Raw genomic sequence first — 14,981 nt, forward strand, 5'->3', positions numbered from 1 at the left:
GTCTAAAATTATGAATCTATAAATATATTCCTCTGAGATCATCCAGTATCTTAAAACTCCAGAAAATTATTCTCTTCAAAAATCTAGAACACATATTATATTGTGTTCTGATACCTGATCCATAATACAATTTCCACATTTAATTACCATAAATCTAATCATGCCTTTCTGATCTTCTTGCAGAATAGCCTAGTATATTTATTTATTTTTTTCAAATGAGTCTGATAATCGTTTCCCTGAGTTCTTCAAAAAAAATCCCATTGGAAATTTTGCTATGATTACAGATCAGAATATTATGGTTTATTACAGTTTTCCTTTTTTTTTTTTAACATACATAAAAGCCTGTAAACATAACAATAATATCAAATTAGGCCAATTAAAAATCTTCCAATTTCAGTGAGAAATTCTACAGACCATACTATCTGTTCATAAGGCAACAAGATAAGAAAAGAATAACAAAGTTTGAACTAACAATAAAGGACAAACTCCTTGGAAATTAAATAACTACAAGATCAGAAATGACATACTATTTACAACATAACAAAAATGAGAATACCATGTAAAAAAAATAATAAGATGAGATCATTGCTGTCATCAGACAAAAATTCATATCCTCACTTGGTTTCATTACTTCAAAAGAAGTGAAATTAAGCATTCAAATAAACCAGAAGGGGAAAAATGGAGAAAGAGAAAGAAAGAGATGGAAGGGATGGAGGGAGAAGGAGAGAGAGAGAGAGAGGGAGGTGGGACAAAAAGACAAAAGTGAATGAGGGGGAGAAAAGTAAGAGTAGCCAAGAGATGCAAATGAATTAGGAAACAATTAACTCATACAATCAATGAATAAGTCCTATATTTAGCTCTCTGAAATACCAAAACAAAACAGCTAATCTATTTATTTTATGACAATAGCACATACCAACCAAAAGAAAACCAAGATCACTTATAAATAGTTATAAAAACCATTTAAAAAGTTAGAACGGTTATATTTAAAAAATATACCCTCAACCTGGCAGGATTTATCCAGGTACTATAAGTTTTAAAAAAAAGCATTATATCAATGGATTCCATGAAGAAAAAAATAATCATATAAATGATAAAGAAAAATATAAAATTCATTAGTCACCTACAGAAATATATACCACCAAATGCAGAATACAGAATTATAAACTTTAACACATACTACCATAAGAATAGAAACAAAATAAATGTCAACTAATGAAGGCCTGTTATAATAATAATACAAAGATATACAAAAATACAATGGATTACTATACAGAGCATAAAAAATTAGAAACCTCGGTAGGTACTAAGTCATAACTTTAAGTGAAAAAAAAAAAAAAGGTACCCAACTGTGTGTATACTATACATCCATCTGTGTAAAGAGAAACAACATATCTGTATGCTCTGTATAAAATATTTCAGGGGGAAAAAAAAACACAAGAAACTGATAAAGTTGATTCCTCTAAAACATGGGTCCAACGGAGAGTTTTTCTTGTAAACTCTTGTATATTTAGAATTATGACTACATTACGAATTTTAACTTTCTTCCCCACGAGAGCTATAAGCTGGATGAACCTTGAAAACATTATGCCAAGCAAGTCAATCATAAAACACCACATACTATATGAAACTGTAACTACAATTAAATGAAAACATCAGAATAGGCAAATTCATAGAGACAGAAAGCAGGATTAGTGGTTGTCTAGGGGCAGGCAGTTTAGGGAAAAATGGGGAGTTACTGATAAATGCTGCATGGCTTCATTTTTGGGGGTGATGTAAGTGTTCTAAAGTTAACTGTGGTGATGGTGGCACAACTGTGAATATACTAAAAACCATTGAACTGTACTCGCTAAATGGGTAAATTGCACATTATGTAATTGTATCTCATTAAAAAAATTTTAAATTTGTTGTACTGCACTAGCAATGTTTCTGTAAGCTTTGGTTGTCTCAAAAATTAAAAAAATAAATAAATTGGCCGGGCGCGGTGGCTCACGCCTGTAATCCTAGCACTCTGGGAGGCCGAGGCGGGTGGATCGCTCGAGGTCAGGAGTTCGAGACCAGCCTGAGCAAGAGCGAGACCCCGTCTCTACTAAAAATAGAAAGAAATTATATGGACAACTAAAATATATATATACAAAAAATTAGCCGGGCATGGTGGCGCATGCCTGTAGTCCCAGCTACTCGGGAGGCTGAGGCAGTAGGATCGCTTAAGCCCAGGAGTTTGAGGTTGCTGTGAGCTAGACTGACGCCACGGCACTCACTCTAGCCCGGGCAACAGAGTGAGACTCTGTCTCAAAATAAATAAATAAATAAATAAATAAAAGAGATTTAACAACCAATTGTAATATGTGGTCCTTGAATGGATCCTTATCAAAGCATTTGGGCAGATAAAGATATTTTAAAATAAACTGGGGAAATCTGAATATTAGGTATTAGAAGATATTAGTGAATTAACGTTACTTAGTTTTAAAAATGATGTTGTGATTATATACGATAACACCCTTATGTTTTAAACATTCATACTAAAGTATTAAGTGGTCAATTGCCAAAGTCTATGATTTACTTTAAAAAAAAAAACTTTAGCAAAAAATAAAAATGAAGCAAATGTGGCAGTATGTTATAATTATTAAATCTAGATAATGAGTGTTCATTATACTATTCTTTTGACTTTCATATATTTTTAGATTTTTCATAATAAAAAGTAAGAAAAATTAAAACAAAAATGTGTAATTAGCTTACTGATTGGAAGATGAACAATAAGAAAAAAAAATCTATGAAACACAATATAATTTTTTGAAATAGCCCCTAACAAACAAGAGAGAATTATATGATACACAAAGCTTGGCAAACCAAAGAGAGAAGATTTTGGAGAAGCTGGTTGGAAGTATTTGGATAAAATTAGAGGCTTATCAAATACAAAGAAAAATATCTCAGATATTTTGAAGATTAAAAGATTAAAAACCACAGCAAATCTAGAAGAAAATATAAGTGAATACTTAAATGATCCTGAAATGGAAAATAATTTACTAAACCTAAAAATAAGGAAAGCAATAATAAAGGAAAACCTTTAAATCGGATTATATTAAAGATTAAATGATTACAAATGTATAATAAATATCATAACAAAAAGAAAATTCTGGGGGAAAATATTGCAACAAATAAAACAAAGGTTAATACCTTTAATATATGAAGCCATTTACAAATTAGTAAGATAATCACTAACATTTTGTTTCCATGAGCAAAGAAAACAGACATTTAAAAAATAAAACTATCATAATCATATGGATGCAGTGTTCAAGCTCGCTGGTAATAAACATAATGTAAACTTTAAAACAAGAGTCCACATGGTTTTATTTAGCAAACCAAAAATTATTCAATTACAGTAATGGAGCAGTGAAACAGGAAAAAAGTATGAATTTACTCAGGAGAACTCATCCTCTGATCCCAGATTTTCACTTAAAGGAATTCAGACCAACTAAAAAGTTCAGAAATGTGAAGAAAGTTTTATGAACACTGAATTCCTCAAAGCTTTGTTTACAAGAGCAAAATATGCCAATTTAAGTAAGAATGGAAAATAGTAAAATAAATACATATTTATATTTGGGAATATTATACAGCTATTACAAATTATATTTTCAAAAGCTTTTCATGAATGGCAAATCACTCAATAAATTATTTTAATGTTAAATTTTTGAGAAGCTCATAAAATTTGGTGAATGAGTAGTTTCAGTGAGTGAGTAAATGAGTAAATGTGTATTGAAAAAAGACAGTAGGGTAAAGGGTGGACAGGACCTTTTTACTACTTTTATAACTTACTGTAAGTCTATAATTATTTGAGATTATTAAAAACAAACAAAAACCAATGGAGAGAAACAGAAGTTAAAGCTAGACAATGAGTGATATTTTTGTTCTTTATATTTTTCATTATTTTCCAAACTTCCATAATAATAAATATATTCCACTTCTATAATTAGAAAAATAAACATTTGTTTTTAATCAGAGGAAAACAAATAACCACAAATGAGGAAAAAAGTAACTAATGAAAAGTTGGATAATTCATCATGATTAACCCTAAAATTGGTGTCCACATTACCCTAAAATACATAAACCTAAAATATGTAATTGTTAATGTGCTTCACATTCCTTCAGAACTGACAAGAATATGTTCAATAATATGTTCTTACAACACCAAAACACTTCAGGTACCATGAGGTCAATAGAGGATATGGGGAGAGACTGTACTGAGTTACTGTTATGAACCTGGGTTCTAGTTCAGAATCATCAATTTAGTAGCTACGTGACCAAAGCTAAATCATTCTCTCAATCTATCCTGCATACATCACAGATTTGTTGTAGTGCTGAAATGCCTGGGTTCAAATCCAAGCTTCACCACATACTAGCTGTTATGACCTAGAACAAATCACTTAGTCTCTCTGTGCTTCAAATTTTCTCAGGTATAAAATTCAGCTGATGACAATAACATTTACCTAAAAAATTATTATGAAGATTTATTTTATACCTATTAAGAGCTTACTAAAATAAATGGTGCTACAGAAGCGTTTATTAACTTTTACAAATTTAAAAGTACTCAATTGGCAAAAAAAAAAAAATAAGTATTTCAGAAATGTTTAATTTCTTCATCTAAAAGAAAAATATATAGATTGCCATATTAAAAATCAATCAAGTGCTTTTGTGGACTTTATTTCATAAAAATAGGCAATCCATTTTTATTACTTTAAACAAATAAACTGACAGAACAACTGGTTTACAGTTCCACTGAAGCTAATAAAAAGAGACTTCTACCATATAGTAAATGAAATTCAAAACAACATCAGACAAAAGTACATTAGGAAATTCTTACTGAGAGGCATTTTAACTTACATAGATTTCCAAAAGTAAAATCATTAAGTAATAATCCTGATCTCATATATTTTTCAGATTTACCACATCTGTTTAAACAAACTAAAACTCTGACAGAGAACTCTCTTTAACAAAAAGATTGCTTGAAATGTGCACATTCATACGTGCACCATATTTACAAGACAAAGTCCAATATTCTACATGACAGTTTTTTTTTTATAAACATTATATTTACAGCTGTAAGGTTAAAAACCAAAGTTAAGATGTACAGCTAATCAATGATGTCATGACATTCACGGACTCTCCACATAAATCAAAAGCATATGTCAAGGATACTCTACTCCAATGATAACCATGCAATGAACTAAAGAGATATCCATTTCAGATCTACACTGTCATCAATCCTTTGATAATAAATGAAACAAGTCAGGTACTTTACCACAAGATGGTATATTAAATACATGACAACATCTCTTTTTTGAAGAATAAGGTAACAAGCATTTGATAAAGTTTGGATACATTATTTAAGAATGCAGAGCATGAATTCAAGGCTGAATATAGATAACCTTTAAAATATAAGCTGTCTAGGAAAAATATACCTCATCTTGTAGAGTATTATTTGAGATGTAAGAGCAATGTAGTTAGAAATATATTAAACTTGAGTATGCCTCAATCCATTGAGGTTTGTTGTATAAACAAAGGATCCTTTTTTTTCTATTAAAGAAAGACTAGTAAATATAAGAGAAAAACATATTTGTTCTCTTAAAATTGACTCTGATGTGAAAGAATTGGACAAATATATTTTCTTCATTAAAAATTTAAATAATAACATATGCTTAAAATATTTCTGGTTTTATTTAGACATTTTATTATATTGCCTTATAATATTACTTCACAATATTGTAAATATTACTATGCAATATTATAAATTACATAATGATAAAGAATAAACTGAAAAACTATACAAAGCATAAAATTAAATAGCTCAGAATAAAGCTGCTATGTATCCTAGGGTTTAACCCTATTCAGTCATTTTATAGAAATCTAATAAAATTTGAACTAAATTCATAGAATAGTGATTAAGAGTTAAATTGCCTGGTTCTGGATCCCAGTTGTAACTCTGGGTTATTTCTGCTTTATGCTGTTTTCCAATTTATAAAATAAGGGATAATAACAGCACTGCCTCAGAGGTCTATTGTAAGAATTAAATTAGTTAATACTTATATAGCATTAATACTCATAACAGTACCTGACACGGCATAGGACTCATGCAAAATTACCTACTGTTGCCACCATCATTCCTCACCTAAACTGCAAATATCAATTATATATACTGTTTGGGTCAAATCAGTTTAATCTCTTGCATAACAGAGTGTTTTAGAAATATTTCTCCTCTTTTCAATTCCACATGTTTCCTCCTTCCTCATTCTCTCTCATTCATAAGCAAAAAAACACATATACCACCCACCACCATGGTCACTAAAATTGCAAATAAAAAGATCTGCAATCTCAACCCAAAGTTACACAAAGTAAACTTCTCTATAATTAATTAGAAAGTACACTAAGGAATAGGTTGCAGGGTAGAATCGTAGGCTGAAATGGCATTTTTTTTTCCTCCCTTCAATGTGTAAAAAAAAAAATCAGCAAAAAATATTTAATAAAAAATAATTAAACAAAACTAGTGAAATAACACATGGGACATAACATAAGTCACCAAACATTTAAAAAATTGGTTACCAAGGGGAAAACAAACATACTGAAACTAGAACTGAAGGAGCAGCAAAGCTCAGTTCTTAACCATAACGCAACACACCCAAAGCAATACTGATAAATTGACAAAACTCTGAGAATTTTTTTAATGCCTTCAAATATGGAGAGAAACAAACTGAGTAGAAAATATTATCTCTTTCCTCTTCTAAATGGAGATGTTGGAAAAACTTACAAAGCAAAAATTGGTGAGGCAAGGAAGTGAAAAATGGGGCTGACGTTCCACAACTGAAGTAAACTCCAGACTATTCTCTTCATCGACTGGGAAAATGACCCAAAGTCTAAGCACATTTCCATATAAGAATTGTCTATAGCCTCTAATAAAATGGAATGAACTTGGCAGAAAACATTTAACAAAATCTTACAATGGAGAGAGGCCAGGTTCACGCCTGTAATACCAGCACTTTGGGAGGCCAAGGAGAGAGGATCGCTTGAGGCCAGGAATTTGAGACGAGCCTGCGCAAAACAGTGACACCCTGTCTCTACAAAAAATAAAAAAAAAATGTAGTTAAGTGTGGTGGCGCATGCCTGTCTGTAGTCCTAGCTGCCAGGGAGGCAGAGGTAGGAGGATTACTTGAGCCCAGGAGTTTGGCGCTGCAGTGAGCTATGATTGTGCACTCCAGTCTGGGTGACAGAGTGAGACCCTGTCTCTTTGAAAAAAAATTTTTTTTTAAATATAAGAGAAAAAAACCTCAGGTATTCTAAGAAAGCCTCCTCACCAATCTCAAGTTCTTTCTCTTTATGGTAAGATATAAAATACTGGACAAAAATCAAACTGTAGCTCAGAGGGTGGAAAATCAGCTTTACATACAATAGGGAGAAGAATGGAAGAAGTCACTAAGCTGTTCTACAGACTATTCTGTAGAGTATTCTAAGAATGAACAAAATGAAATGAAAAAGCACAGTAGTAATACAAACATATATCACCAATCAATGAGCTAATAAATAAATTTTTAATTAAAACTTTAAGGTTATATACAAAAGACAAAACACTAGGATAAAATATAGCTTAAAGAATAAAAGGAAATTCCTCACAATTATTTTCTTCTAATGAACAACATAACAAAAACATGATTTAAAAAAAAGTTAAAAGTCAAAATAAGTGAATACGGAAAGAGCTTGAAGTCCTAAAAAATTTAGGAATAAAACATAATCATTACAGACATAAAAAATATCAGGGACAAAATAAAACACTAAAAACTTAATTACTGATAGAGAAATAAGACTAGAGAGCAAAGAAAGTAATTAAGGAACAAATAAATATGAAAGACAAACACACATACCTAATATTAGTATCACTAAGAAAAAGAAAATAAAATGAAAAAGATATTTCAAAATATAATTTAAGAAAATTTCTAAGAACTGAAGGAAAAATCAGAATCTATAGATTATAACTATGAACATAAGAAACTATGTTCCAGGATAATTTGATAAATGATGTTAAATATGGAGCCATATTGCTGTTAAGAAATTGAATTTGATGGACAAAGAAATCTCAGGCAGAACACAGAACAAGTGAATCAAAAACTGAAAAATACAACTGTCCTCTGAAAGCAACATTCAAGGCCATAAAACAATGAAGCAATGTCTACAAAGTTATAAGGAAATATAAGTGTTAACCAACATTATTAAACCAATCAGAATGTCATCCAAATAGAAAGACAGCAGGCAAATACTCTCAAACGTGAAAGAATTTGAAGTTTATAGCACACATGAGCCCCTTGTAGAAAACAAGAATGATGATGAAACCTAGCCAATTAGGAATTGAGTCAAAAGAAAGAATCTGGAAATTAAGAAGTTGTGACTAATAAAATGGGGAGATTGGGTATAGTACTGAATCTACTTACATATAAAACAAATTACTCAAGTACTATCAGAATTTTGATTGTAAGTCATGAATGTTATAAATTTAGACAATATGAAAATTAAATGCTGATATTCTCCTCCTCTCACTCACACACACACCAAGAACTCAAGATACACTACCCAGGATGGAATAACTTTCTACTAGTTTATATTTTGTTTTCTATCCTTTAATGAGATTTTATAGTTTTGTTCCAAAGAGCACCTGATCCAAAACACTGTTTTTGTCATAACTGTGAATACACTGTATTTCTGATTTCCATTCTTAGCTGGTTACTGCTTGTCAAAAGAAAAGATATTAATTTTTTGCATATTTATCTTGTATCCAATAATTTCACCAAATTCTCTTATTAATTCTGGTATGAAAATGTTCCAGAATCTCTTAGGTTTTCCTAGACCGCAGCATTAGAAATTTGGTAGTAATCTTATTTCTTCTTTGCCAGCATTGATATTAGCTATATTTTGTACTTGCAAGAATATATTAAAACAATAATGGTGATAGTAGGTATCACTCATTTTTCCTGATTTTAATAGAAATGGCTTTAAGCATTTAAATAATATTTAATAAATAGTTTTATCATATTTAGATTGTTTTCTTAGATAAATTTTTCTCAGAATTTTAATAAAGCTGGCTGCTTAAATGTATCACATGCTTTTTTCTATATTTATTGATATCTTTTTTTTTTTTTTTTTTGAGACAGAGTCTCACTCTGTTGCCCAGGCTAGAGTGAGTGCCGTGGCGTTAGCCTAGCTCACAGCAACCTCAAACTCCTGAGCTCAAGCGATCCTCCTGTCTCAGCCTCCCGAGTAGCTGGGACTACAGGCATGCACCACCATGCCCGGCTAATTTTTTCTATATATATATTTTTAGCTGTCCATATAATTTCTTTCTATTTTTAGTAGAGATGGGGTCTCGCTCTTGCTCAGGCTGGTCTCGAACTCCTGAGCTCAAACGATCCGCCCACCTCGGCCTCCCAGAGTGCTAGGATTACAGGCGTGAGCCACCGCGCCCGGCCTATTTATTGATATCTTTACATGTTTTCTCTATTTTAATTTGTTGGCATAATTTATTTTGTAGTTAGATATCCAAAAACAAATCATCTTTGAACTCCAGGGAAAATTCTCAGTTGTCATCTTATATAATACTTTCATTATATTGATGAATTACATTAGCTAAAGTATTACTTTAAATTTTATACCTATATTCTTAAGTGAAATTGGTCTTCCAGAGATTTATTTTTCTAGAACAATTTTCAGGTTAGCTGGTATTTGGAATAGTTTTCATCTTTTCTAATGTACCAGAAAAATATAAGCAACATATGAGTTTTTATCTATGTTAGAAAGAACCAATATAGGGCTTTTTCATCTTTTTCTAATTCTATAGCAAATGTTCATGTCAAATTTTCTAATTCACCTTATGTGAATTTTGGTAATTTATATAGCAACAAAGCCATTAATCCCCTCTATAAATTCACATTTGTTACATATGTTCAGGTGCAACTGCTAAGATAAGCAGTGGTCCCAGGATGAGTCTATCATTTGGTCCTCTGGTAAGAATCCAGGAAGAAAGCTGTACGTTCCTTCATTTCCTCAGCTACAAAGATTATTATGTTCTCAAACCTTAAGAGTAGAGAAACTTCACACCTCTGTGTTCAGCTCCTCTCTAGAAACTTGGAAGATCTCATTTTTGCCATAGCGATTTTCATTTTTGGTTAACTAGCTCTGTTTTGCCCAGAGAAGATCAAAGTCCTTCATTAATTTTCTTTATTGGAAAACCATCAGAGACCAAGACCCAGCTCCCACTGTTAAGATCAGGTCAGCCAAACACAGAAGCTACTCTCTTGCTGAATTGGAGCATAGATGAGAAAGCTAAAGAGACTTGTGCTATCTTCTCAGAGTCCCCACGACTCTGAGAATTTAAAATTTTTAAAATTTAAAAAATTTAATTTTTAAATTTTTGATGACATATAAAATGTTTCCTTAGATCATACTGCCATTTTATTATACCTGGGTACTTTCCCATGATTACCATTAAAAACAGTAACTTTCTCATACCAACCATGAATAACCTACCTCAAATTCCGCATGTCTGTGAATATCCTCTGCCCTCTGCCTGCTCAGAATAAATTCAGCTTCATTTGCTACTCTTACTAGATGATCCTTCATTGTTTGACTAAGCAACCTGTAAGAGATGAATATTATCAAATAAATATATGTATACACATACCATATATATGATTATTTCCTACTTAAAAGTAACATGTTATTTTGGAGAGGAAGGAATATTTACTTTCCTCTTCTGACATCATACATAATGAGGTACCATTATTTCACACTAAATAACTAAAGAATATAATAGCAGAAGATATCTTTCTGGCAACAGCAGATTAGCTTCCATCAGACTAGCCATCTAACAAAAGGAACTAAAAATACTGGATTAAATTTGTGTTTTAATCTTTTTACAGGCACTAGAAAGTTGCTAAGGCAGCCAAGATTTAAGCAGTAAAAATCCACAGAAGACATTCAACATGACTTTTCTCATTAAAGAATCTGCCATTCACAAGTAAGAACAGAGAAGCTAGACAGAGCTGTCACCAGTCTCACAGAGCTAGGTAGACAAAAACTGAGGTTCACAGTCTGTCAAGGTGGAGAGGTCCTGGTAAACTATTCCGACTTTCAGGCATCCACGTATACTTTAGGAAACAGTTAATAGACCAGGCCTCAAAACACTGAAACATCAAACAATACTTTCGTGATTTGTAGCTAGATTAACTAGTAGCCAAAAAGCTAAACAAAACATTCAAAGTAGGAAGAAAAAAAGAGAAATACCAATGTATGAGGGCTGTGGTCAAACTCCAGGTTTTCAGAAAACCTCAGAATAGCTACATGCTAGGAGTAGGCAAACTCCCACAAAGACAAACATTCCAGCCTTAAATCAGCTCAGTGCCTAAACTAATATAATCAGCTCCTACTCTAACTGCTAATCAAAAATCAGAAGTCCTCTCTAGAGGAAGATAATATCATATAGAGACTTAAATTTACTGCTGCAATTTTAAAATATAATTTCCAACATTCAATCACCAATTAACAGACACAAGAAATAATACCAAATGAATAAACACTAAATAGAAACTGACTTACAGAAAATCAAGTAGTAAAGTTTCATATCTGGACACTGAAATAAATGTAGTTAATATGTTTAGAATAATAGACTGTACAATAAAGAATTCTAGTCGAGAATGGAAATAACAGAATAAACAAAAAAATGAAAATAAGAATAGATTTGGCCGGGCGCGGTGGCTCACGCCTGTAATCCTAGCACTCTGGGAGGCCGAGGCGGGTGGATTGCTCAAGGTCAGGAGTTCGAGACCAGCCTGAGCGAGACCCCGTCTCTACTAAAAATAGAAAGACATTATATGGACACCTAAAAATCTATATAGAAAAAAAATTAGCCGGGCATAGTGGCGCATGCCTGTAGTCCCAGCTACTCGGGAGGCTGAGGCAGTAGGATCGCTTAAGCCCAGGAGTTTGAGGTTGCTGTGAGCTAAGCTGACGCCATGGCACTCACTCTAGCCTGGGCAACAAAGTGAGACTCTGTCTCAACAAAAAAAAAAAAAAAAAAAAAAAAAAAAGAATAGATTTACCTGCATATGAAATTCAGCCTAAGAAGGACGAACTAACTGAAAGATAGGTTAATAACAACTAGACTGAAGCATAGTAAAAAATAAAATAAATTCAAAAAAAAGATTCAAAATTTGACAAAATAAATAACATACAGGACATGGTCCAACATAAGTGTATTTGGAGCACAAAAAGAGAGTAGACACATATTTGAAGAGAGATAACGACCAAGACATTTCAAACTGGAAACAAACACTGAGCCCTATGTTGATGGAGTATTACAAACCCCAAGCAAGATAAAAGAAAACCACACTTAGGCACATGATAGTAAAATTATTCAGGAAAAAAAATCTTCACAGTAGTCAGGGGTACGGGGTAAGTAAAAGGAGGAAGGACACCTTCTTGTTTTCAAAGGAGCAACAATAAGACTGATCAAATCAAGAATACAATGACCTTTTCAAAATACTAAACAAACAAAAAAATACCAGCCAAGAATTCTACACTGAAAAAATATCTTTCAATAATGAAAGTAAAAGGGTCCAGAATATACCACTGTGAAGAGTCTTTTTCTGAACTCCCCGAATCTGCCTAAAAGCAGACTCTCCCAAAAGAATTCAACTTTCATAAATCCCTTCCCACAGAGTTTCACACCCAGAAAAGATTGACTCTCATTAACGAATATGAGAAATTAGCCTTGGAATAAAAAATCGCCTACACAGATATTGTCAAAACTATTATATCTTCTATCTATTCTCCTAAGGGCCCATTTATCTTTCCCAAAAGTGACCTGCTTTCCAAAAGGTGCCCTTCACTACCTTCCTTTCCCTTATTAAGATGGTATGTGAGCTCCAAATTCTAATCCCTTCCTTGAGACACATTTTTCTGTGAACTCCCACGTACTTATTTAAGACTAAAAATCTGTCTTTTCTCTTTTTAATCTGTCTATTGTCCAGGTAATTCACAGGAATCCAAAAACAGAACCTAAGAAGGTAGAGAAACAGTTTTTCCTCACCAATATAGGCAAAATAACAACATTTTATGACAAACAAAAAATAGAATTTGTCACTAGCCAACCCACATTCTTCAGAAAGAAGAAAAATGTCAGGCAGGTTGATGCAAATCAAGGGGAAAAAAAAATGCAATGGAAATGGCAAACATGGATAAATCTAAAAGAACCCTGAGTATTTACAAGAGTTGTAATAATGACTTCCAGAATTCAAAAATACTGTAATCTTAAAATATGTAACAATAGCATATAAGTCAAGAGAAACCAAATGAATTATAACTATCTTGTATAGTCAATGAACTGGTAAAAGAACCAATTTATATAAGACATTAACAATTCTAATATTCATGCTACAATCTCTAAATCCATTAAAAGTATCTAAAAGAATATCTAACCAACAAGCTAATAAGGAAAAAAATTCAACAACAAAAAATACTTAGGTCAAAAGAAGGAAAGAAAGAAAAAAAGGAACATAAAATGTGGAGCAAATATAAAGGATACAAATACTAAGAGGGTAAATTTTAACATAAATATATCAGGAATCTATAGAAAGTAAACAGTACTGTAATTATTGTCGAATAGATTTTTTAAAAGTATATGCTGCTTATAAGCGACAAAATTTCAATATAAGTTTGAGTAAAGACTGAAAGTAACATTGCAAAAAGATGAACAATAAAAAAACAGTAAAAGAAAGAAAGCTAATGGAACTTAGTATGAGAAAAAATGGACTTTAAAAACCAAACTTACAAATAGAGATAGATATTTCAAATGATAAAAGGATAAATGAATCAGAGAAACAGAAATGTAGTATTTTGAGATTCTAAAGTTGTATGACCCTAAGAATATGGCCTGCTACTAGATACAGAAGATATAAAGCTATATAGTATTTTGACAATGTGATTACACACCTGACATGACTGACTTCTACAATACCTTAAACCATACAAAAAAATCAATTCCAAATGGATTTATAGATAAAATCTAAAGCCAGGTGAGCTGGGTGGCTCATGCCTGTAATCCCAGAATTTTGGGAGGCCGAGGTAGGAGGATAGCCTGAGGCCAGGAGTTGGAGATCACCCTAGGCAACATACCAAGACATGTCTCTGGGGAAAAAAAAAAAAAATTAGCCAGGAATGGTGGCGCACACCTGTAACCCTAGCTATTGGGGAGGCTGAGGCAGAAGAATCGCTTGAGCCCAGGAGTTTGAGGTTGCAGTAAGCTATGATTGGGCCACTATACTTTAGCCTGGGCAACAGACAGAGCAAGACCCTGTCTCTTAAACAAAAAGAAAAAAGATCTCAACACTTATAGAAGCTTACATAAGAGAGTATCTTCATGACTTGGTCAAAGTAAAGACTTCTTTAAAACATACAAAACAAAAATATATATACCATAAAGAAAAAATATTGACAAACTGGACCACATTGAATTTAAAGACTTATATTTATGAAAGCCACCATTAAGAGAATTAAAAGGCCATCCTCAAAAAGAAAGAATATATTTGGAATACTTATAGCCAACAAGGAATTAATATTTTAAATATATTTTTTAAAAAGCCTCATACAAATAAAATTTTAAATCAAAATTTTAAAAATGCAGAAAATAAACAAATAAGCACTTTACAGAAGATTTCCAAATGACAAATAAGTTTATGAATGATGCAGAAATATGAATTAAAACTATAAGATATTCTATATTCCACCAAAATATCTATATTAAAAAAAAACTGACATTACTAAATTTTGGCAAAGATGTGAACTTACATGGACTCTTACAACGACAAAATATAGGAATAAAAATGTTCATACCAATTATTTATAATAGCCAAAAACTAGCAACTACCCAAATGTCCACTAAAAATAAA

General features: G+C 31.9%; 1 protein-coding gene across 2 annotated transcripts in view; it reads right to left on the bottom strand.

Annotated features, from left to right (window-relative positions):
- LRBA (LPS responsive beige-like anchor protein) overlaps positions 1 to 14,981 on the bottom strand; it is a 637,829-nt gene that overhangs the window by 386,258 nt on the left and 236,590 nt on the right. For both annotated transcript variants that reach the window (XM_069493475.1, XM_069493474.1), the window contains one exon: positions 10,564 to 10,672. In XM_069493475.1, the coding sequence (XP_069349576.1) occupies positions 10,564 to 10,672 (109 nt within the window). The remainder of the gene's footprint in view (positions 1 to 10,563; positions 10,673 to 14,981) is intronic.

This window comes from Eulemur rufifrons, chromosome 18, assembly GCF_041146395.1.
Source record: "Eulemur rufifrons isolate Redbay chromosome 18, OSU_ERuf_1, whole genome shotgun sequence".
NCBI lineage: Eukaryota > Metazoa > Chordata > Mammalia > Primates > Lemuridae > Eulemur > Eulemur rufifrons.